This window comes from Symphalangus syndactylus, chromosome 2 (genome assembly GCF_028878055.3).
Source record: "Symphalangus syndactylus isolate Jambi chromosome 2, NHGRI_mSymSyn1-v2.1_pri, whole genome shotgun sequence".
NCBI lineage: Eukaryota > Metazoa > Chordata > Mammalia > Primates > Hylobatidae > Symphalangus > Symphalangus syndactylus.
The window spans coordinates 12,558,374-12,579,977 of NC_072424.2; the positions used below are offsets into that span (position 1 = coordinate 12,558,374).

General features: G+C 39.2%; 1 protein-coding gene and 1 pseudogene across 3 annotated transcripts in view; both read left to right on the forward strand.

Annotated features, from left to right (window-relative positions):
- The window catches only part of DHX32 (DEAH-box helicase 32 (putative)), a 59,688-nt gene that overhangs the window by 4,076 nt on the left and 34,008 nt on the right, over positions 1-21,604 (forward strand). For all 3 annotated transcript variants that reach the window (XM_055245805.2, XM_055245800.2, XM_055245791.2), the window contains exons 2-3: positions 11,472-11,559; positions 11,669-12,000. In XM_055245805.2, coding sequence (XP_055101780.1) covers positions 11,719-12,000 — 282 coding nt within the window. In that variant the 5' untranslated portion in view covers positions 11,472-11,559; positions 11,669-11,718. The remainder of the gene's footprint in view (positions 1-11,471; positions 11,560-11,668; positions 12,001-21,604) is intronic.
- On the forward strand, positions 1,653-1,789 carry LOC129478215 (uncharacterized; annotated as a pseudogene).

The following is a 21,604-nucleotide window of genomic DNA, read 5'->3' on the forward strand; positions in this document are numbered from 1 at the left end:
ATCACTGGCAACACTCAAATGACAGATTGGTAGACAGCCTAAATGAGAGACAAAAAAATTAGAGATGTTGCTGAAGCTCAGTGAAGAAATGAAGAGATAACTAGGAGAGCGATGGTGGGAATAAGAAGGAGGGGCCACTAAAAAAGGTTGAATTGGCAGATCTTGGTGATACAGGAGATGAAGAAGGAGAAGCCAGGGATGACAGTGGGGTGATAGAGTGGATTGTTCTATTCATTGAACTCTAAAGAAGAAAAAAAACTTTTTTGAGGAGTTTAAGAAGTGGGCTAGATGTGTTCAGTTTGAGATGCCTGTCATATACGTTGGAAGGTCCCATAAGTAGTAGTAGTTGGACATGTGGGTCTGGAACTAAAGGAAAAAGTCTGAGATGAAGATAGAAATTTGGATTAAGCATTTAGTGATTGAAGTTAAAATGTGATGATTTTCTCCAGGGATATTGTATGGAATAAGAGGGTAAAGGATAGAGCCCTGAAGTATGCACATTTTACGTTGTGGGAAGGGGCTGATGGTGGAAGAACCCGCGGAGACTAAAGACCAGTGGTCAGAAAAGGGAGCTGCGAATCTGGGAGGATGAATGGAAGAGTCCCTACTCCTGAGGAGTTCATGCACTGGCATCCCCCGAAATGATTATATTTTCCTCTAGCCACCGCAGAACGCACAACAGAGTTCATCTATTATTGTTTTATTAAAGTTAATGTAAAATGACTACCCATTACTTTGTTAACAACAGAAATCTTGATGTTTACGTTTAAAAATATTTTTAAAAACATTTTTAAACAAATTTTTTAGATACAGAGTCTTGCTATGTTGCCTAGGCTGGTCTGGAACTCCTGGGCTCCTCCCGCCTCAGCCTTCCAAAGTGCTGGGATTCCAGGCATGAGCCACCGTGCCTGTGGCTATTTATGGGTTTTTTATTTACATTTGGGACAACAAATCAAGTAAAATGTAACTTTAGAAGTTGATTATGTTTATGCCTCAAGCAAATACTTAAAAAAAGAGAGAGAGAGAGATGGATAAAAGTTCGTTTTGTGTGTGTCTCAGGTAAAATATGTTAACTTGGGGAGACCAGCAGTATCCTGTTCTTCAAATCTCAGCTTTTATTGAATCTCACACAAAATTTTTCTCAGATATGTCACTAGACTACTTAAATAAGCCAGATTAGTATTTTTGCATACTTTATTAACTCTGCTTCTACTCAGAGTAAATTAGTTTTTGGAATGGAATGCAGTCAAAAAATCATCAAAATAATATCACAAAGCACTGAGTGGTCCAGTCATTTGAACTTCTGACAATACCTTTGACTTAGAAACTTATTTGTGGGGAGTGGTATATTAATACTATACATAAACATTGATTGAGCTCAGGGGGACTTTCTGTATATACGTTAAAAAGTATGCTTTTTAAATAGAGACAAGGTCTCACTGTGTTGCCCAGGCTAGTCTCAAAACTCCTGGGCTCGAATTACCCTCCCCACTTGGCCTCCCAAAAGGATGGGATTACAAGCATGAGCCACTGCCCCAAGCCTAAAATTTTTTTAAGTGCCATTAGAATGTAAGGATTCTTTTTAAAAAATTTGATTGTGCAGGGTTGGTTATTCAACCAATATGCAATACAATATTCAATACTATATATTCATCACTTCTCAGCCTTTTGGCTAAGATCAACTGTAGTATCTGTTGTTATTAATATAATATTGTATATTCAACCAATTGTCAGTACAAAGTTGGTTGTATCTGATATGAACCAACATTGAGTTAAAAATGGACCTTTTTTATTTTTAAAAAGCTAATTAACTAGATTTGCTTACTTAAAATCAAAGCAATCAGCTCGTTACAAGTCTAGAAATAAGGATTTTAAAATAAATTTTGACCTTATCTTTTCTCAGAAAGACTTTAAATTGATACTGGAAACCAAGTAGGATATATTTTTGGGAGATTTGAGGCTATTAAAACAAAGGCAAAGAAGTGACCTTCTAAAAGTCCTAGTAATGATTAGGTCCGTTGTTTCAATTAAAGCATACCATGCTTGAAAGATAAAGTGTATTAAATATTTGACTGTAACTTTGTGTTAGAAATATGTTTTTTAAATCTATAAAAAAGATTTACAAATCTATCTATACCATGTTTTTCAGTTTTATGGTATTTCTTCCAGACCTCTCTTCCTGACATCTCCATTAGTGTCAAGTATTTCTTCAACCCCCAGTGATGCAACGTGAGCCTATTTTAAAAATGTAGTCTGGAAGCAATATGTAACATAGTCAGGAAGCAGTATGGGTATATGGTTAAGCATACACACTACACACTTAACTGGGGTTAAGCAGAGATCATACTGCCTGACTTTAAGCACCTGCTCTACCACAGATGATCTTCTAGAAGCTGTATAAATTAAACCTCTGAAGGTTTACATTTCCTCATTTGAAAAATGGAAATAATAAAGTAAACCCTCATGGAGTCCTTAAGAGTTTAAATGATATAATCCATATAAAGTGCTTAAGTGCTGAACATAGCATCTGGTGTGCAATAATCACTCTATAAATGCTAATTTGTAAAATTATCATCATTGTTATTATTAGTCCAACTACAGTAGTAGTAGCACGGAACCAGGCTTCTCAAAGTGTGGCCTGCAGATCAGGGCCAGTGCAGACTTACTGGTTTGCAGTGAGATCCGGAGCTTGTGCCGGAATGTAAATAGGCGATGTCACTAAACATACTGATTAGTGTTCAGCTGACTTTTTAAAAATAGCAAGACCTCTTCAGTGTAGGAAGCAGTGAGTTGATTTACATTCTGGTGCAAGCTCTTTACCTTGCCACAAACCAGCACCAGAGTTGACATGGAGTATTGGACCAATGATCCCGCTCTCCAAAAAATAATAGCCCTTTATTCTGAAGACGTTATTATACACTCATAATACCTCATTAACTTTCTTTTTTTCTAAACATTGTAATAATAGACTATATTGTTTATGAGTTCAGCAGATATTTTTTGATCACATAGTTTGTGCACAGCCCTATGTCTTATTTTGCAGGAGTTGTAAAGCTGGCTCAGAAATTAATCTTGCCTTTGGGAGGTCTACCATAAACCTGCAAGAGGAAATAAGTGAAAATCTAAATAAATGTGTTGAATATATGCAGTGAGTGTTTGCAACAGTGTTATAGCTTGGTTCCAAAGATTTCAATATAGACAGATGTTTCCTTTTTTGCTGAGCTGCTACCACAATGGGACAGAATTATTTTTTTGGAAGCGGAGTCTTACTCTGATGCCCAGGTTGGAGTGCAGTGGCGCACTTCAGCTCACTGCAACCTCTGCCTCCCAGATTCAAGCAATTCTCCCACCTCAGCCTCCTGAGTAGCTGAGATTACAGGCACCCGCCACCATGCCCAGCTAATTTTTGTATTTTTAGTAGAGATGGGGTTTCACTATGTTGGCCAGGCAGATCTTGAACTCCTGACCTCAAGTGATCCACCCGCCTTGGCCTCCCAAAGATCTGGGATTACAGGCGTGAGTCACCACACCCGGCCAGGACAGAATTAATACCTTTTACTTTTTCAGCATTATGCTATCGCAATAAAGTTCAGAGTTTGCTTTATTAAGATAGTGTTTGAATCTTCTAGGAGATTCAGAAACCTGCAGTACTAGAGAAATCTGAGTTTTAGATATAATAACAAAATTATAACTTTTAAAAATTAGTATTATAGAAGATTCATCCTTAAGTGTTTTTTAAATTACCAATTTACTATTTCATCCTTCATGCAAACATATGAATTATAAATGATTGATTGTTCCATAGAATATGAAGAGACATTAAATAAATATTAAAATGTTTGTGAAGTTTTGATTAAAATGAGCACAAATTCTTCTCAAAAAAAATTCATTGCCAGCCTGGGCAACATAGGGAGACACTGTCTCTACAAAAATAAAAAAATAAAAATTAGCCAGGCATGGTGGTGTGTTGCTATAGTCCCACTACTCGAGAGACTGAGGCAGGATGATCAACTGAGCCCAGGGGTTGGAGGCTGCAGTGAGCTGAGATCGTACCACCGCACTCCAGCCTGGGTGACGGACTAAAAAAAAAAAAAAAAAAATGCATTGCTCAAACAGATAATGTTGAAACAAATTTTGGAGTAATATAAACATAATAATTTTTAAAAGGCAAGGCGTGTGTATTTTACATATAAATATGTATATTATATAGTATAGGGGTTACAAACTATGAGTTAGATCATGAGACAGATTTATTTTTGCAGACTAATTTACTGGTGAGTGGGCTTAGGGAAAAAAGGAAAATAATGCGAAATGTTCAAGTCAAGAAATGTTATTTGATTTTTAATATTTCTTAGAATATTTTGCATGGAAGTGGATGTATTGGCTTCTCTTATTGCCATGCTTGGTGCATCTGCTCATAATCACTTTTGTTGTACCTTTTGCCATAAACTGTTACCTAATCTCACTAATGACTAAGAAAATTGAAGGTGGGTGGTAGAAAAATTATAGGTAATATTAAAGAATATAAGGCAGGCATGGTGGTGTGCATCTGTAGTTCCAGCTACTCGGAAAGCTAAGGCAGGAGGATCACTTGAGCCCAGGAGTTGAATACAGCCTGGGCAACATAGACTCTGTCCCTATTTCTAAAATTTGAAAAAATACACACACACATATAATGTAAAATAAAGAAAAGAGAGTAACCTGAAATTTAAGAGGAGAATTATAAGGAAAAACAGAAGGAGTAAAAAATGAAATTTGGATCGAGAAATGACTAGGTAAGTTAGATCCATGACACTTTTTTTTTTTTTTTTTTTTTTGAGACGGAGTCTTGCTCTTTCGCCCAGGCTGGAGTGCAGTGGCGCAATCTCGGCTCACTGCAAGCTCCGCGTCCCGGGTTCACGCCATTCTCCTGCCTCAGCCTCTCCGAGTAGCTGGGACTACAGGCGCCCGCCACCACGCCCGGCTAATTTTTTGTATTTTTTAGTAGAGACGGGGTTTCACCGTGGTCTCGATCTCCTGACCTTGTGATCCGCCCGCCTCGGCCTCCCAAAGTGCTGGGATTACAAGCGTGAGCCACCGCGCCCGGCCAGATCCATGACACTTTAATCACAACCTTTTTACCATAGCAGATCAGGTATTTTGCGATCTGGCCCCTATCTCATCTTTGAACTCATCTTGTACCAGGTCTTTCTTTTAGGTAATTGTCTGTAAGGTTGAGTCTACATATCATAGACAAAGAATTTCTATTTCCACACCCCACCCTCAGCCTTACCTAACCAGACCTGCCTGTTCAAACTGTGTCCCTACCATGTTCACATTGCAGACACATAGTAGGCACGCAAGTATTGGTTGAATAGGTAAATAGAAAACCCACAAATGGAGGCATTGAGGATGAGAAAACTTGAGGACACAGAAGACCTATTAGATTATGAATGATATTGATGGTAAAATCCAATCAGATGTTGCTCTTAGAAGCATATGATCCCTAAAGGATAGAAAATGACTCATTCATTATTTACTCAGCCCATAATTATTAATTAGTCACCCACTATATTTGGATTTAGGAGTGGAAATTACCAGTGAAGAAGGTATAGCTCCAATAACAGTGTAAGTAAAGAGACAGAAAGACATGGGGAAAAGATAATCACTAGTACAAACGGTTCATGAGTCCCCTCATACTTGATGTTGCCTCCACAGCATCTGCAATTTACAATCGGTCCCACAAAGATAATGATCTGCTAGAGCAAGCGTGATACATGCCATTGTCTGAATCTCAGTGCAGCTTTGTACTTTTCAACATGATAACTTCTGAATTGATCAAGAAGAAAGCAGCTTTAATAAATGTTGAAAAGGAGTTAATTTGGGGTTTGGATGTATGATTCAAGGGATGACCAGGAGCCTCTACAAATATTCCAGTTTGTGGGTTTGTGAGTCTTAAAGAATTCTAAGAATAGCAAGAGTCTATCATATGTCATAAACAGAAGGGAACAAAAAAGTCACATTAATCCAGAAACATAGTGAATTCCTGATAGAAGTGTTTAAACTCTATGCAGCAGTAGTAAACTATCTTGAACTTAGCTAAGAGTGAAATAATGAAGGCTGTAACTATGCAAGATAGACTGCAGTGGAGACACTAAGCCCCTGCTTCATGGAGCTCCCATTCCAGTGGAGGGCACCAACAGAAAACAAAGAGGGAAAATATATACATTATGTTAGGTGGTGGTCTTAAGGAGAAAAAATGAAGCAGTTTAAGAGGTTAGGAAGTGGTTTTCAGGAGTGTAAGAGAGCAGTAAAAGTTTAGATAGGGTGGCCAGGGAAGCCTTGACTGAGCTGCCATTTGGTAGCGACCTTTATGCAGCAAGGAAGCTAGCCATTTGGATATCTGAGGGAGGAACATTTCAGACATACAGAAGGGTGAGCATCAAGTCCCAGAGGCAGGCATGTGCCATGGTGTTCAAGGAATAGCAGGGGAGCCGTCTGGCCAGGGAAGACTGAAGTAGGAGCTGTTGCAAATGAGGGTGGAGAGGCGATGGGTCCAGATCATACAGTGATTGTTGGTCCTCTTAAGGATTTTGGTTTTTCCTCAGAGTGAAATGAGATGGGAAGTATTGGAGACTATTGAGCAGAGGAGACATGAGCTGACTTTAATAGGATGACTCTGACTGCAGGCTTGAGACCTCACTGTAAGGGGCTAAGGGTAGAAGAAGGCCAGTTAGGAGGCTATTGCAGTAATCCAGGTGAGAGGGGATAGTGGCTCAGACCAAGTGTTCACAGTAGAGGTTATGGGGCACTTGATATTTTTTGAAAACAGAACTGACATGATTGAATATATTAGTTTTCTATTGCTTCTATAAGAAATTACCATAAATTGAGTGGTAATTTATTATCTTACAGCTTTGTAGATCAGAAGTCGGTTGTCAGTCTCACTGGACTACAATCAAGGTGCCAGCAGGACTGTGTTCCTTTCTGGAAATTCTATGAGATAATCTGTTTCCTTGCCTTTTCTAGCTCCTAGAGGTCACTCACATCATTCTTCGGCCGTGGCCCCTTCCTCCACCTTCAAAGCCCGCAACATTGCATCTCTCCGACCTTCTTCCATAGTCATATTTTCCTCTGACTGTGGCTAGGGGGGTCCTCTGATCTTAAGACTCATGTAATTAGATTGGGCTCACCAGGATAGTCCAGGATAATCTTCCAATCTCAAGGTTATTAATTTAATCACATCTGTAGAGTCCCTTTTGCCATGCGAAGTACATATTCATAGGTTCCAGGGATTCCTACATGCACATCTTTGGAGGCCATTCTACATACCACATCAGTCGAAGGAGCAGATGTGGGATTTAAGATAGAGAAAAATCAAGGGTACCTTCAAATATTTTGATCTGAGCAATTGGAAGGAAGGAATTAACTGAGATTGGGGGGACCAGATTTGTGGCTTTGGGGTACATGTTGGGAGCTCAGTTGTAGACGTGTAAAGTCTGAGTTTCCTATTAAATATCCAAGTGGGAAATGATGCATAGGTAGTTGAATACATGACACTAAAGTTTAGATCAATGGATCCTAAGGACAGATGCACCCATGCATCCACGTATGGATGGCACTAAAGCCATGAGATGAGATGAGACCACTCAGGCCCTATTAGAGAAGGGGGAAGAGAGGTCCAGGAACTAAGCATTGGGAACTTCCAGATATCTACCAAGTGCTAAAATTGTATATTTGGGAATTTGATACGTGAAAAGTATGCAGTAATATTGGCTTGAATACAGAAAAAAAAAAAAGAGGAGCACTGAATGGTGAAACGTAAGAAGTTACTCAGGACAAATTAATGCTTTTTCTTCACTTAATGCCTTACAAACTTTGTCTTTCCATTTCTGTGAACTGTATTTCTAGAATTACTGGACCAGAGCCAAACACATAAATGACTAAGACATAGCTTCATCTTACATCGACTTCTAATTCTACCTTGTTAAGGTTGTCTGTTAATTAGATATGTATTATTTTCATGAATGCATGTTTAAGAGCTGTAATAGATTCATTTCAAATGGCTGTCATTGACAAAGTATGCCATCTACAATATACATGTATTATAGCTTTGAAAGGAGCAAATGGTCAATCTTTCAGATTTAAATTTCTTGTAGTGGAATGTAGTTTATACTTAGAACAGTTATTAAACTTTATTTTGAGTGACATCTAACCTACCATATTATTTGTTTCTCTTTCTTTAGACTGGTACTGTTAAATTTGCCAAAGGCCAAGACATAGATCTTTGGCACATATTTAATTACCTCTAGGAAAAAACATTTACATAGCTTACACCAGTTGCAAGATGAATAAGGAGAGGTATATGAATGTTATTGCAGTCAGTGGGCCCAAAACTCAGCCTCCAGTTGGGTCTCAGCTACTCCACCCTCCAAATTTGGAATCCAAACCATATAGCAACAAAAAGTCCCTCTGAGTAGTCGAAATAGATGTTCCAGAGTCTATAAATGTCATAGCTTTGCGCCTCAGACTCATGGGATTCAATGGTAGCATCCTTTATGGACTCAAGCTTTACAAATGTGTCTGTCAAACAAGCTTGTCTGGCTTCTAATGCACCGGTTAGGAGGGCAGGTTAGAAAGGCAGAGAAGAGCCTCACAAGGTAAGGGGCCACACTACACTGCGGCATGGGTTCTGAGTTCCCAGAGAAGAGCAGGGCTCCAGGAGAGCAGTCTGGTCTTCGGCCTCTGTAGATTTCAGAGACATCTGAGGACATCATTCTGTTTTGGTAACTGATGTAAAGGTGACCTTGAGTCACAATGAAAAAGTTAAATTGTGAGTACAGTTTATTTAAGAAGGCAGAAGTTTGGTTATCTGTTTCTGCAAGTCAAACCACCCTGGAACTTAGTAGCTTACAAAAACAGTGACCATTTGTTATCTCATGATACTTTGGGTTGTATGGGCTACTGTGGGTGCTGCTTCTGCTCAGTTGGCTGGGGTTGCAGTCATCTGGAGGCTCAACTGGGCTGGGGCATCTTAGGCAGCTTGTTCACATGGTTGGAGGTTTGTGCTGCTGTGGACTGGAAGTTCAGCTTTGGTCTCTTCCCAGTGGCTTGGGCTTGAGTACCTCACAGAATGACAGCTGGTTCCAAAGAGGAGTGTTTCAAGCATGGGAATATCTTGGAAGTGATTCAGTATCACTTAACTGCATTCTTTTGGTACAGTGAGTCACAGGGCCAGCTCAGATTCAAGGGGAGAGGAAATAGACTCTACCTCTTCATTTGGAACAGTGGCAGATAATCTGTGGCCATCTTTAATTCCACCATAACAGAGAGTGGTTAAGGCTAATGTGTGTGGATACATTGCACAATGTGTGATGAAGGGGCCAGGTAAGTCTCAGGTCTTTAGAAAGAAGACTATTCAGAAAACTTGATTATTTCCTCAGAGTTCAAAGTGGTCAGTGCTTTCTAAGTAAGAATTTACTGTAATTATAAGATTATTACACTCTTAGGGAGTATTATAAATAAGAGAAACATTTCTATTTGGTAAAAATAATAGCTGTTCTTTTTTTTAAGGTAAAACAGTTAAGAAATACTACCTAAGGCAATCCTTGGTTATAATATTTAATAGGAATTTAATTTACATGTAGGCTGAGAACCCTTGGAAGGGATTCTAATTGGAACAAAAGAAAAATAGAATATAAAATTAAATTTTTACTTCTCTTAAGAGTGGAATTTTCTGATTCTTGGATACCTTCCCAGAGTTAGCTTGTGCAATGATCTCAAGCTACCATGCTCCCTGGAGCTATTCTGTGGGTCTACTCTCACCCTACAGAGGCAGTGAAGAGTTCTGAAGTGAATCATATTACAACATTTCTCTTATGCCTTGTAATTCCATTTTAATTTTGAAACACTGGCTTTTAGATGAATTTTTAAGAACTTTACTTGGGAAGAGCTATAAAAGTTCTTCTCCCCCTCTGGTTACTTATCTCTAAACTAGCTTATTCGTCTGTGAATTTTAAAACTTTCTATCCTGCTCTTGCTGCCATCTTCAAAATATCCTTTATGTGTATATCTAGTGCCTAGTTTACTCATCTAATCAGCCCTTAGAAGACACTCAGCAAATGTTTTTTGAGTGATTGACTGTTGCCCTGGAGCCTGTCTTGACCAATGGAGAGAGAGCTTTTCTTATCACTTACTAATTAGGAACTAACCATTGCGCACACTGGCTCCAACAATCTAAAGCAATAATTAAGGTAAATCAGGTGATCTGAAAAGAGCAATAACTTACAAAATATCATGAACTGTATTGTATTTTTCTTTTTAACTTTTCTTTTTCATTTTTATCTGGTTAATGTGAAAAGGGGCTTATTTCCAGCAACACTAATGGAATTTTTCTTTTTAATCACTAGTAATTGGAAGGGGAAAGACCCCACACCTAACATGTGGGGACTGAGTTATTGGTATAAATCTTGCTCTTTCTTGGGTGATTTCTCTTCTTCATTTAAATTAAAAGTTGTCCTTAATGGCCTCTTGGAACTGACATGTTGGGCTCAAGACCCAGGAATCTCAAGAAATATGCTAGAGATTTCTGGTTTAATTAAACAAAAGACCTTATTAATAAAAGCCAGCCGGCTGGGCACGGTGGCTTACATTTGAAATCCCAGCACTTTGGGAGGCCAAGGAGGACAGACCACTTGAGCCCAGGAGTTCGAAACTAGCCTGGGCAACAAGGCAAAACTCCGTCTCTACAAAAAATACAGAAATTAGCTGGACATAGTGGTATACACCTGTAGTCCCAGCTACTCAGGAGGCCGAGGCAGAGGGAAAACAGCCTGGGAGGTTGAGGCTGCAGTGAGCCATGATCACACCACTGCATCCAGCCTGGGTGACAGAGTGAGACCCTGTCTTTATTATATATATATAAAATAAAAGCCAACCATAACTACATATGGAAGGAAATAATAAATTCATTCCCCTCACTTGGCTTTCTAAACTGACATAAGCAAAAGGAAAACGAAAAGTTTTTAAAATGTTTTTCATTAAAGTAAAGGATTTCTTAATAATAGACTTGCCTGTAGCCTGTGTTAGAGGAACACTCACCAGGCCATCAGTTCTTTCCTTTTATAGGGTCCAGCTCCTCTTTTGACATGGGATTAGGTGACCACGTGATTGATTAGCCTCACAATCACAATCCTGTCCCTCCTGTTGCTTTCCATTCACAGTTGATCAAGACGCAGAGCCTGAGATAGAGGTCAGGCAGAGAGCACGAGGCACAGTGCAGAATCATTTTCTGAACCAGCCAGGAAATACTGGAACCGACCAAACTTTAAACACCAGCCTAAATTATTCCTGTTTTAAGCAGGCAGCAGAAATGACAGAAACCCGTTAACAGAAAAAAAAATAATGCTTTTCATTTGAACGCCCATGCATTTTCTTTTTAACTTGTATGTGTTCCTAATTTTCCTTACTCTTTTTGTTTGTTTTTTTCTTAGTGTGGTTTATTGACAATCATTTTCAATGCCGAAGAGTGCTGCAGTGAGCCAGCACAGTGGGTAACACAGCAACGGAGAACAGATGCAGGTTTGAGGAATTTAACTTGCTAAAACTTTGAACTGAAGTCTTAGAGATTGGGACATATGGGTTTGTATAAATAGGCTTTTAAGCCCTGTTTGCAATGGGTTACTGACAGGAGAAACTTGCTTGCGGAATGTCAGCTGCGTGAGCTCACTGTCGGACAAGATGGAAGAAGAAGGGCTGGAGTGTCCAAACTCTTCCTCTGAAAAACGCTATTTTCCTGAATCCCTGGATTCCAGCGATGGGGATGAGGAAGAGGTTTTGGCCTGTGAGGATTTGGAACTTAACCCCTTTGATGGATTGCCATATTCATCACGTTATTATAAACTTCTGAAAGAAAGAGAAGATCTTCCTATATGGAAAGAAAAATACTCCTTTATGGAGAACCTGCTTCAAAATCAAATCGTGATTGTTTCAGGAGATGCTAAATGTGGTAAGAGCTCTCAGGTGAGTAACCACTACAAAAAATAATTTGCTGTATGTGTTGATTTTTCAGTTATTATTTAATGACATGTCACAGCCTATTGTTCTAATAATAGTGTCTAAAACAAAAAAAAACATTATTCAGATAAAATCATTAAATCACTTACCTAATTTTATTAATGTTACTAATACTAGCTGAAAAGTTAATATCTATGTAGAAATTAATTGTGTTTAGGGTACCACTGAATTGTCTATAGAGTAGTAGTAAAATTACTCAAATGATCCATTGTGTATATGATATTTTAAAAGATGTGATGCGTGTTATTCCTCAGCATGGGTATGGGGATTAACTGCTCTGTTTCAGTGCCCAGTGGTCTGAGAATCCAGATATATGGATGTGCTGGCTGTTGAAGCTGGCTGAGCTACTGAAATCAAAAGCACAAGGCAATTCTGATTTTCCTGACTATAAGAAATAACTGAGCAACCAAATATGATCCAGGCTTGGGGCCACACACTTTGGGGTCTAAGATGGGGGAAAGAATTAGGATCATTAAGAGATAAACCTAGGGATATTAAAATATGAAAGAGTTGGAGCAGGCGCAGTGGCTCACATCTGTTATCCCAGCATTTTGGGAGACCAAGGTGGGCAGATCATTTGAGCCCAGGAGTTCAAGACCAGCCTGGGCAATGTGGCAAAATGCTGTCTCCACAAAGAAGTAGCCAGGCATGGTGCCGCATGCCTGTCATCCCAGCTACTTGGGAGGCTGAGGTGAGAGAATCACCTGAACCTGGGAAGTTGAGGCTGCAGCGAGCTGTGATCATGCCACTGCATTCCAGCCTGGGCGATGTGAGTGAGACCTAGTCTCAAAAAAAAAAAACAAAGAAAGTGTTTATTTGAGCAAAGAATGACTCATGAATTAGGCAGCACTCAGAACGATTGGAGGTTAGTGAGCCCCATTCCAGCAGCAAGGGCAGTGAGCTTTTATAGGCTGAACGTGAAAGTAAGACAAAAGACATTTAAATTGGTTAGAGTGGAAAGTTCCTAGTTAGGGAATAGTTGGCAGTTTCTGATTGGTAAAGTCTAGTATGGTTTTACTATTTACATTGGACTTTAGTTTGCTTATGTGGGACCTTCTAGAGCTCTGGCATTGCCTCAGCCTAATGGCCTCTCAATTAAAGTTTGTTTGTTTAACGGGATAGTGGGCCAGGTGCAGTGGTTCACACCTATAATCCCATCACTTTGGGAGGCTGAAGCAGGAGGATTGCTTGAGTCCAGCAGTTTGAGATCAGCTTGGCAACATGGCAAGATCCCATTTTTATAAAAAATAAAAAAATTAGCTGGGCATGGTGGTGCATGCCTGTGGTCCCAGCTACCCAAGAGGCTGAGGCAGAAGGATCACTTGAGTCCATGAGGTCAAGGCTGCAGTGAGCCATGTTGGTGCCACTGTACTTCAGCCTGGGCAACAGAGCAAGACCCTGTCTCAAAAAAAAGAAAAAAAGAAAAGGCTAGGCACAGTGGCTCACACCTGTAATCTCAGCATTTTGGGAGGCTGAGATGGGCAGATCACAAAGTCAGGAGTTCAAGACCAACCTGTCCAATATGGTGAAACCCTGACTCTACTAAAAAATACAAAAATTAGCTGGGCATGGTGGTGCACACCTGTAGTCCCAGCTACTTGGGAGGCTGAGGCAGGAGAATCACTTGAACCTGGGAGGTGGAGGTTGCAGTGAGCTGAGATTGTGCCACTGCACTCCAGCTTGGGTGACAGACTAAGACTCCGTCTAAAAAAAACAAAAACAAAAACAAAACACCAAGAAAAACAGGGTAGTGTAGACAAGGAAAAAATAATAATTTTCTCTGTCCTTCGTAACTCTTATCTGAGGCTCCCTGTAACAAAAGACAAATTAACAGAAGAAAAACAGAAGTGTATTAATATGTATGCCTCATGTATACACGGGAAAAACCCCAGAGAAATGAGCAAGTCTCTAGAGTAGATCTCAAAGAAAGCATTTAAATTTTGGGCTTAAATACCATCATTGCCTGAAACAAAGTAAAAAAGGCTGCGGGGAACAACCCTGTTAAGATGAGATGGCCAGGAAAAGCACCTTAAATGAAGGTGAAGTTTGTTATGAAGATGTAAGTCGATGTCTTCTCTACTTAATCATCTCCTCCTGGTGCAGAGAGGGAGATGCCCTTATAAGTAGAGATTTCTTGTGTAGGCACAAACTCATCTTTAAAAAGGTAACTTTTCAGAGCTACTCCTATGTCTACCCTTTCTCAAAATGTGCAAAGGAGGCATATTTTGAGGTCACATATTCTGGTCTCCTTCGGTCATACTCTGGGGAGGTATGTCCTGAGCCCCAACATTAGATAGTTAATAAATACTTATTATTCAGTTTGTTGTTGTATTTGAACTTCAAGTTTTGGTTCAAGTGAGATCCATATTTTACTCTTAAGTTTTAAAGCAAGTAACCAGTATTTTTATCATGAAATTCATTTCTAGATTCTCATGATGTAAGAATTAGAATAGACCATAGAGTGTGAATAATAAGAAGTCCCCTTTTCTCATAGAGAAGTCACTAATAGATCTAGTAGAATAGACTATGGTCTAATAGAGTAGAATTAGAAACTGATGGAACCCTTTCATTTTTCAGATGAATAAACTGTGGCCCAGAAGGATTTGATAATTTGTCTATCTAACGTCAGTAGCTTTCTGAATTGGAGTTAAAAGGATATTTTCTACTATAAATTGTTGCTTTCAAGTTGTTTATTATCTCTAGAGTTTACCTATTTTATTATCACTATTATTTTTTGAGACAGAGAGGCTCGTTCTGTCACCCAGGCTGGAATGCAGTGGGGCAGTCTTGGCTCACTACAACCTCCGTCTCCCGGTTCAAGCAATTCTTGTGCCTCAGCCACTTGAGTAGCTGGGATTACAGGCATGCGCCATCATGCTCGGCTAATTTTTATATTTTTAGTAGAGTCAGGGTTTCACCATTTTGGCCAGGCTGGTCTCGAACTCCTGGGCTCAAGCAGTCCTCCCACCTTGGCCTCCCAAACTGCTGGGATTACAAACATGAGCCACTGTACCTGGCCTAAAGTTAACTTACTTTAAAGGTAATTTGAAAAGAGGAGGGCTGGACAACAGATGTTTTTTATCTGATTTACAGCTGCCAGTATCAAGGGTTTATTATGATTTGTTCTTTGTTATGCTGTTATTGTTATAAAAAATTATTTCAGTTCATTACAAGAAGCTAACAATGAGAATTGAATGAGTATAATTTTCCTAGTTTCTGTGGACAAATAACATTGAAAAAATGTTTTTATTTTACAATAATTTCAAACTTACAAAAAGTTGCAAAAATAATACAAAGATTTTCCATATGTTGTTCACCCAGATTCCCCAAATGTAAGATTTTACCATATAAACTTTCTCTTTCCCTCCCTGCCCCCTCCATACATTCATACACATTTTTATTCTGAACCACTTAGGAGTAAGTTGAGGACATAATGCTCTTTGCCTCCAAATACTTAACAGAGTATTTACTGAAAAATAGTGCGTAGCCATAACATAATTATCAAAATCTGGAATGTAATGTTGATGTCTAATTATTATCTGATTTCTAGACATTCACATTTAATCAGTTTCCCTTGATAGCCTTTATAATCACTGAAAAAAATTGTTTTTCTGGTGCAAAATCCAATCTAAAATTACATTGCATTTTATTGTCATTTTTTAATCTGAAACAACTCCCCAATCTCTCCTTGTCCTTTATGACTTTGATATTTTTGAAGAGCACAGGTTATATATTCTGCAGAACATCCCTCAGTTTGAACGTGTCTGATGTTTCCTTAGGGCTACGTTCAGGCTCTGCATTGTGTGGCAAGAAGATCACACAAGTGCTGTGTATCCTTCTCAGTGCCTCATATCAGGAGGCACAAGATGTCAGTTTTGCCCATGCTGGTGATGTTAAATCTGATCCCTTGGTAAGGTGGCGTCTGCCTTGTTCTTTATTGAAAAGTTAATAATTTCCCTCCAATCATTTAATAGATACATATTTTGAGAGTATGTAAATGTTTCTCATTATACATTTGTAACCACCCAATGGGTTCATCTTGTTTGTTGTCCAGATACAGCCAATTTATCAAGACAAGGGAATTGAAGTAGAGAATGAATTTAATACACATAAAGCTGGCTAAACAGAAGACAGGAGTTTTACTATTACTCCAATCAGCCTCTTTGTCAATTTGGAGGCTAGAGTTTTTCAAGGATAGTTTGGTGGGCAGGGGGCTAGGGAATGGGTACTGCTGATTGGCTGAGGATGCAATCACAGAGGTGTGGAAAACAGTCCTCATGTGCTGAGTCCACTTCTGGGTAGGGACAACAGAGGAGTTACTGGTCTATCCAGTTACAGGGCCATCCAGTTGTCAGAAATACAAATCCTGAAAAGGCATCTCAGAAGGCCAATCTTAGGTTCTATAATAGTGATGTTATTTACAAGGAGGTTACAAATCTTGTGACCTCTGGAATAATGACTGGTAATCATTGAACTACACCTACATCTTGGCAGAATTCAGGCCCCTCTCATCCTCCTAACCTGGTGTCCTTTCATTAGTTTTACAAAGGCAGTTTCATTTTGCTATCATCGTTTAAACTATAAACTAAATGTCTCCAACAGTTAGCTTGGCCCACTGCAGGAATGGCTAAGGGCAGTTTGGGGGTGAAAGGCAAGATGGAGTTGGTCAGGTCAGATCTCCTTCACCATCATAGTTTTCTCACTGTTACAATTTCTGCAAAGGCAGTTTCACATTCATCCACTAGTGTTAGCATTTTTGGTGATTCTTACCTTTGAATTATTACATTAGTAGTAACCAAAGATGATTGTTCTAATTCTGACATGCTTTCTACACATTATTTAGAATTTTCCTGTAAGGCTGAGCTTTCTCTCCTTCATCATTTATTTATGTCAATGTGGACACATAAATTCTTATTTTATTCTGTGGGTTATAATGTATTACTAAGCCTACTTACTTTGTTGTCCAAATTGCCCCCAATGTGGCTTCTCTGTCCTTTTGACATTTCCCCATTATTTTTGAGCACTTCTTTACTTTCTGGCTCAGTAAGATGTTCCAGGTTCACCTAGTACATTCCCCATGCCAGTATAGGAAACCATTTTTTTTTCTCCAGGAGTCCTGGTTCCATTTAGTGGTGAACTGTGTTTTGAAACCAAGATCTGGACACTAAGTACCCATTACCATTGGTTTATCATTGCTATTTTTTTTTGAGACAGTGTTTCATTCTGTCACCCAGGCTGGAGTGCAGTGGCATGATCACAGCTCACTGCAACCTCGACATCCTGGGCTCAAGTGATCCTCCCACCTCAGCCTTTAGAGTAGCTGGGACTACAGGTGTGTGCCACTACACTCAACTAATTTTTGTATTTTTTATAGAGACGGGGTTTTGTCATGTTGCCCAGGTTGGTCTCGGACTCCTGGGCTCAAGCAATCTGCCTGCCTTGGCCTCCCAAAGTGCTGGGATTATAGGCATGAGACACTTCACCCGGCCTATCATTGCTTTTAGGCCATCTCAGTGGACACAACAAGGAAATAAATGCGTGTGAGTGCAATACACACACATTTCATTCTACCCATCTATCTGTGGCTCTATTTCTCTCTCTAGCTCTGTTTCTCTCTTTCTCTATTTTTATGTATTTCTATTTTCTTACCCCTCATATTTTTATCTCTCTTTCTATATCTTAAAAACCATGAGTTTGTACTGATGCCTCTGATTCCAATTTAGCACTACAGGGTTTATTCTAGCCTTCCCAGTTTTCATATCTATAACTTCTCTATGAGAAACAGGACTTCGTGTTATTCACACTATCTTTACCTATTCTTAGATTGAACAAGTAAAGATACTTGAAAGAACAATTCATATTGTAGTTTCAGAATTGCTAATCCACACTGCAGTTTAAAAAATTTTTTTAATCTACTTCTTCAGTTTTCTTTTAGAATTTATCATCTTTAAGAGCAAGAATTGTTATATAATATGTTATATTAATACCTAGCAATGGTTTCTCTTGTCATTTTTAATTTCTCAATTATTTCAATGAATTATGCTTATTTTCTGTTAATTGGGATGACATGTATCTTCAAGGTGAGAAAAATCAAAATAGTACTCAAATAAGAAAATGGATCTATTCTAAACTAATTTAGACAGTGGGAGCATTGGTCGTTTTCTTCTGGAAACAACTTGGTTTTTGTTGTTGTTGTTTTAAGAGTTTACGAGACTATTTTCTTGTTCCTCGGAGTTTTAAACCTTTCAAGAAAAAAGTCTTTCTTCAGAGCCAAGCTTTACAAAGGTCCTAAAGATTTCACCTGTCTTTGATGCAGAAGTTATGAAGTCTATTTTATGACTGTCCCAGAGAAACAAAGGACAATTTCCTATATGTTTATAGAATCTTTTCTTATTACATTTTTTGCAGACAGGTTATGAAAGATCCTGAAAGAGAGAGAAACATCTCTAGAAGTGTCTGTTTTGCTTGTTTCTCCTTCTCTAGCTTTTGTCCTGAAATTTCCCATGAATGGATGGGTCAGTGAGGTGAATAAGCATGATATAAAAAAGAATTAACTTAGATTCTAAGAAGCTGTATGACTTAGAACATCTGTACCCTTATTGACTGAGTAAACTTGTTCACCATTTTCTACTGGTAGGTTCTACCTGTATTCACTCAAAACCAAGATATATGTGAATTGTGTTATCCAGGGATGTGTGACATTTGATTCAGAAGGGGCCTTACTTCTCAGTAATGGATTCTGATACATTGGCTCACTTTGGGTGGGATGGCTGCCTTAGGGGCATACTCAGGCGTAGGCATCTTGCAGGAATGTTGTTGAAACCATTAAGACTTACAAACTTAAAAACCATGAGCTTGTGCTGATGAATTCAACACTGAATGTGTTGAATTCACCTTTGGGTGAATTGGTGGTTCTTTAGATTCCTTTCAACTTGTGGATTCTGTTTTTCTGGCACTGAAATTAAAGGGAGTGATTGGGACCTTGGGCAGTAGCTGCAGGATTGATGGCCCTAGAGACATGAAGAGAAGAAAGCAGAAGAGGACTCAGGCCCTGATGGAAATCCTGATGATCAAAAGTGAGGGATTAAAGGCCTTTGGGACTAGTATGTGTCTAACAAAACAGTAGTAGCATTGTGTCTCATGGAAGTCCTTTTTTTCTCACTTCATTTATTCTCATTTAACTATATTAAATTATAGTTAACTAACTGTATTATCCATTAGATGAGGTGAAACAATTACTGGCAGTAGATGGAAAGGACAGAAATTTCTACACTAGTGTAGCTCATGTGGAGGTCCTCTTGCCACAGTGGCAGTGATGAGACCATACACAGATACGTGATGCTGCTGCTGCTGCTCCCTTGATTCTGATCTGGATCTGGCTGCAGATTCTTAATAGGAGATCTCCCTGCAGCCCACCCTAAAGACCCCAGGCCCCAGCTCTCCCAGAACCCAGCAGCCCAACCTCTGTGCTGCCCGGAGTCAGGAATGGAGCATCTTTGCTTCACTATCTGAATTTGTACAAGTTGTAGAACTGTAGTTGCTAACTTAGGTTGATAAAGCCTTGATTTAGATTAGATTTTGATTACCTGGAAGACTCCTCTTACCTACTCTCATAGCAGCAGATTGGCCAGAGTGTTGGTGATTTCCTTTCAGGCAGGTGGTAAGAGGCCAGGGATGCACATTCTCATGCCTCGATTGCTTACCTTGCATGCCCCAGAGTCAGTTCCAGCTGGGCTTTGGGGCAGAGCGTAGGGCAGGCCCCACTGCTCTGGCTTTATGCAAATGGCACATCAGAAGTACAGAAAACTGCATTTAGAAAATGGATTGAGAAACATGAAAAAAGTATTCGGTGAGTTCAGAATAAAAAGATGTGAAGTATTGATTTCTAGTTAGGGAGCATTTCCAGACCAAATGTATAAATCCGAGGGTTGCACATCACAAAACTCCCAGGATAAATCACTGTGAAAATAGGCTTTTTTTATGTGTTAGAGGAGCAATTTTCTGTTTCTTCACCATATTGTGCAACTTTTGCTAAGTACTCAGTCACAAAGTGACCCAGAATTCAATGTTTCTCTGAAAAAAGTTAAAGCCAAATGATTCATAGAAAGGTACAACTATTTAAGCTTTTCTAATTCCCATAGTGCCAACTTGGCAACTAGTCCATCCAGAATAATGTTTTTTAATACTAGGGGGGAATACCTTCCAAAGAGGAACCATGGGGTAGAAACCAAACCTCTAACAGCCATGTAATTCATTGGTGAGAAGACAAAGATGCAACTGGGACAATGAAAAAGTCGCTAAGTAGTACCAGAAAAGAAGCAGAACTAGGGCAAGAAAGGTCAATACCCAACAAGAGATACAATATTTACTAGAAATGCAGACAAGGCAAGAGTTCTTTGTAAAGCTGCAATCTCAGTATCCCTTGAAATGTGAAATATTCAAATTATTGACGTTTGCCAAATCATAACTTTTTTAGCCAGTAATTCAAGTTTGCTAAGGAATCAACCCCCAGTATGTTACTTAGCTTGCCCAGAGTGATTCAGAAGGCATGTAAAACTGGAGAACTGTAACAAACAAGGCAGATGGTTTCATATTTCCCTCTTTTCTGGCTAGAGATAACCTTTTCAGTTTGCGTTTGCATTGCTTACTGTTAAGTATCTCCGAGTAGCTGTTACTGGAAGGGGAGCTGCATCCTATGTGGTCAGAGCCACAGTTAAGTACGTGCACTATAATTTGTTGTGACTTCTGCTCAGCTGTTACCTTGGCCACGGAAGCAAACATTCCTACATTAAGCACAATGTGGATATGGTCAGCCTTCTACTGGTTATTTTAACTGATATTTGATGGCCTTTTCCCATTTCTGAATTAATGTCTTTGCCTCATAGGTGAAATAGTTCGCTCTAATGTAGAGGAAGGCAGAAAAGGAAAATGAAGACTGTTGGATTGGTATATTTTTCGTACTTCCAGGAATGTATAATGTTTATGCCATTATCAACATACTGTAATAAACTAATCTTGCAGAATGTGTTTAAATGAGTAAAGAGATATAAATTAAATGCAGTTTTTAAAAAAGGCCCAAATCAGAAGCTTGAGAACATGGCTCATGATCACTGTAATCCTATCGAATTTTAGAGTTTGAAAGCAGCTGTCCTGGACCTTATATGAATAACCAGGCTGAACGTGTCCAAATATTTTAATAAAACTGGATAGTATTATTTCAGCAACAATTCTAGCTATGTAAAGCAGTGCCCACTGTCATCATAGTACTGTCCCCCTGATATTGCCATTAGGCTAGAAAGAGCAATTTATTTATTTATTTTTATTTTTTATTTTTTTGAGACGGAGTCTTGCTCTGTTGCCCAGGCTGGAGTGCAGTGGCGCGATCTCAGCTCACTGCAACCTCCGCCTCCCGAGTTCAAGTGATTTTCCTGCCTCAGCCTCCTTAGTAGCTGGGATTACAGGCACCCACCACCATGCCTGGCTAATTTTTATATTTTTAATAGAGATGGGGTTTCATCACGTTGGCCAGGTTAGCCTCAAACTCCTGACC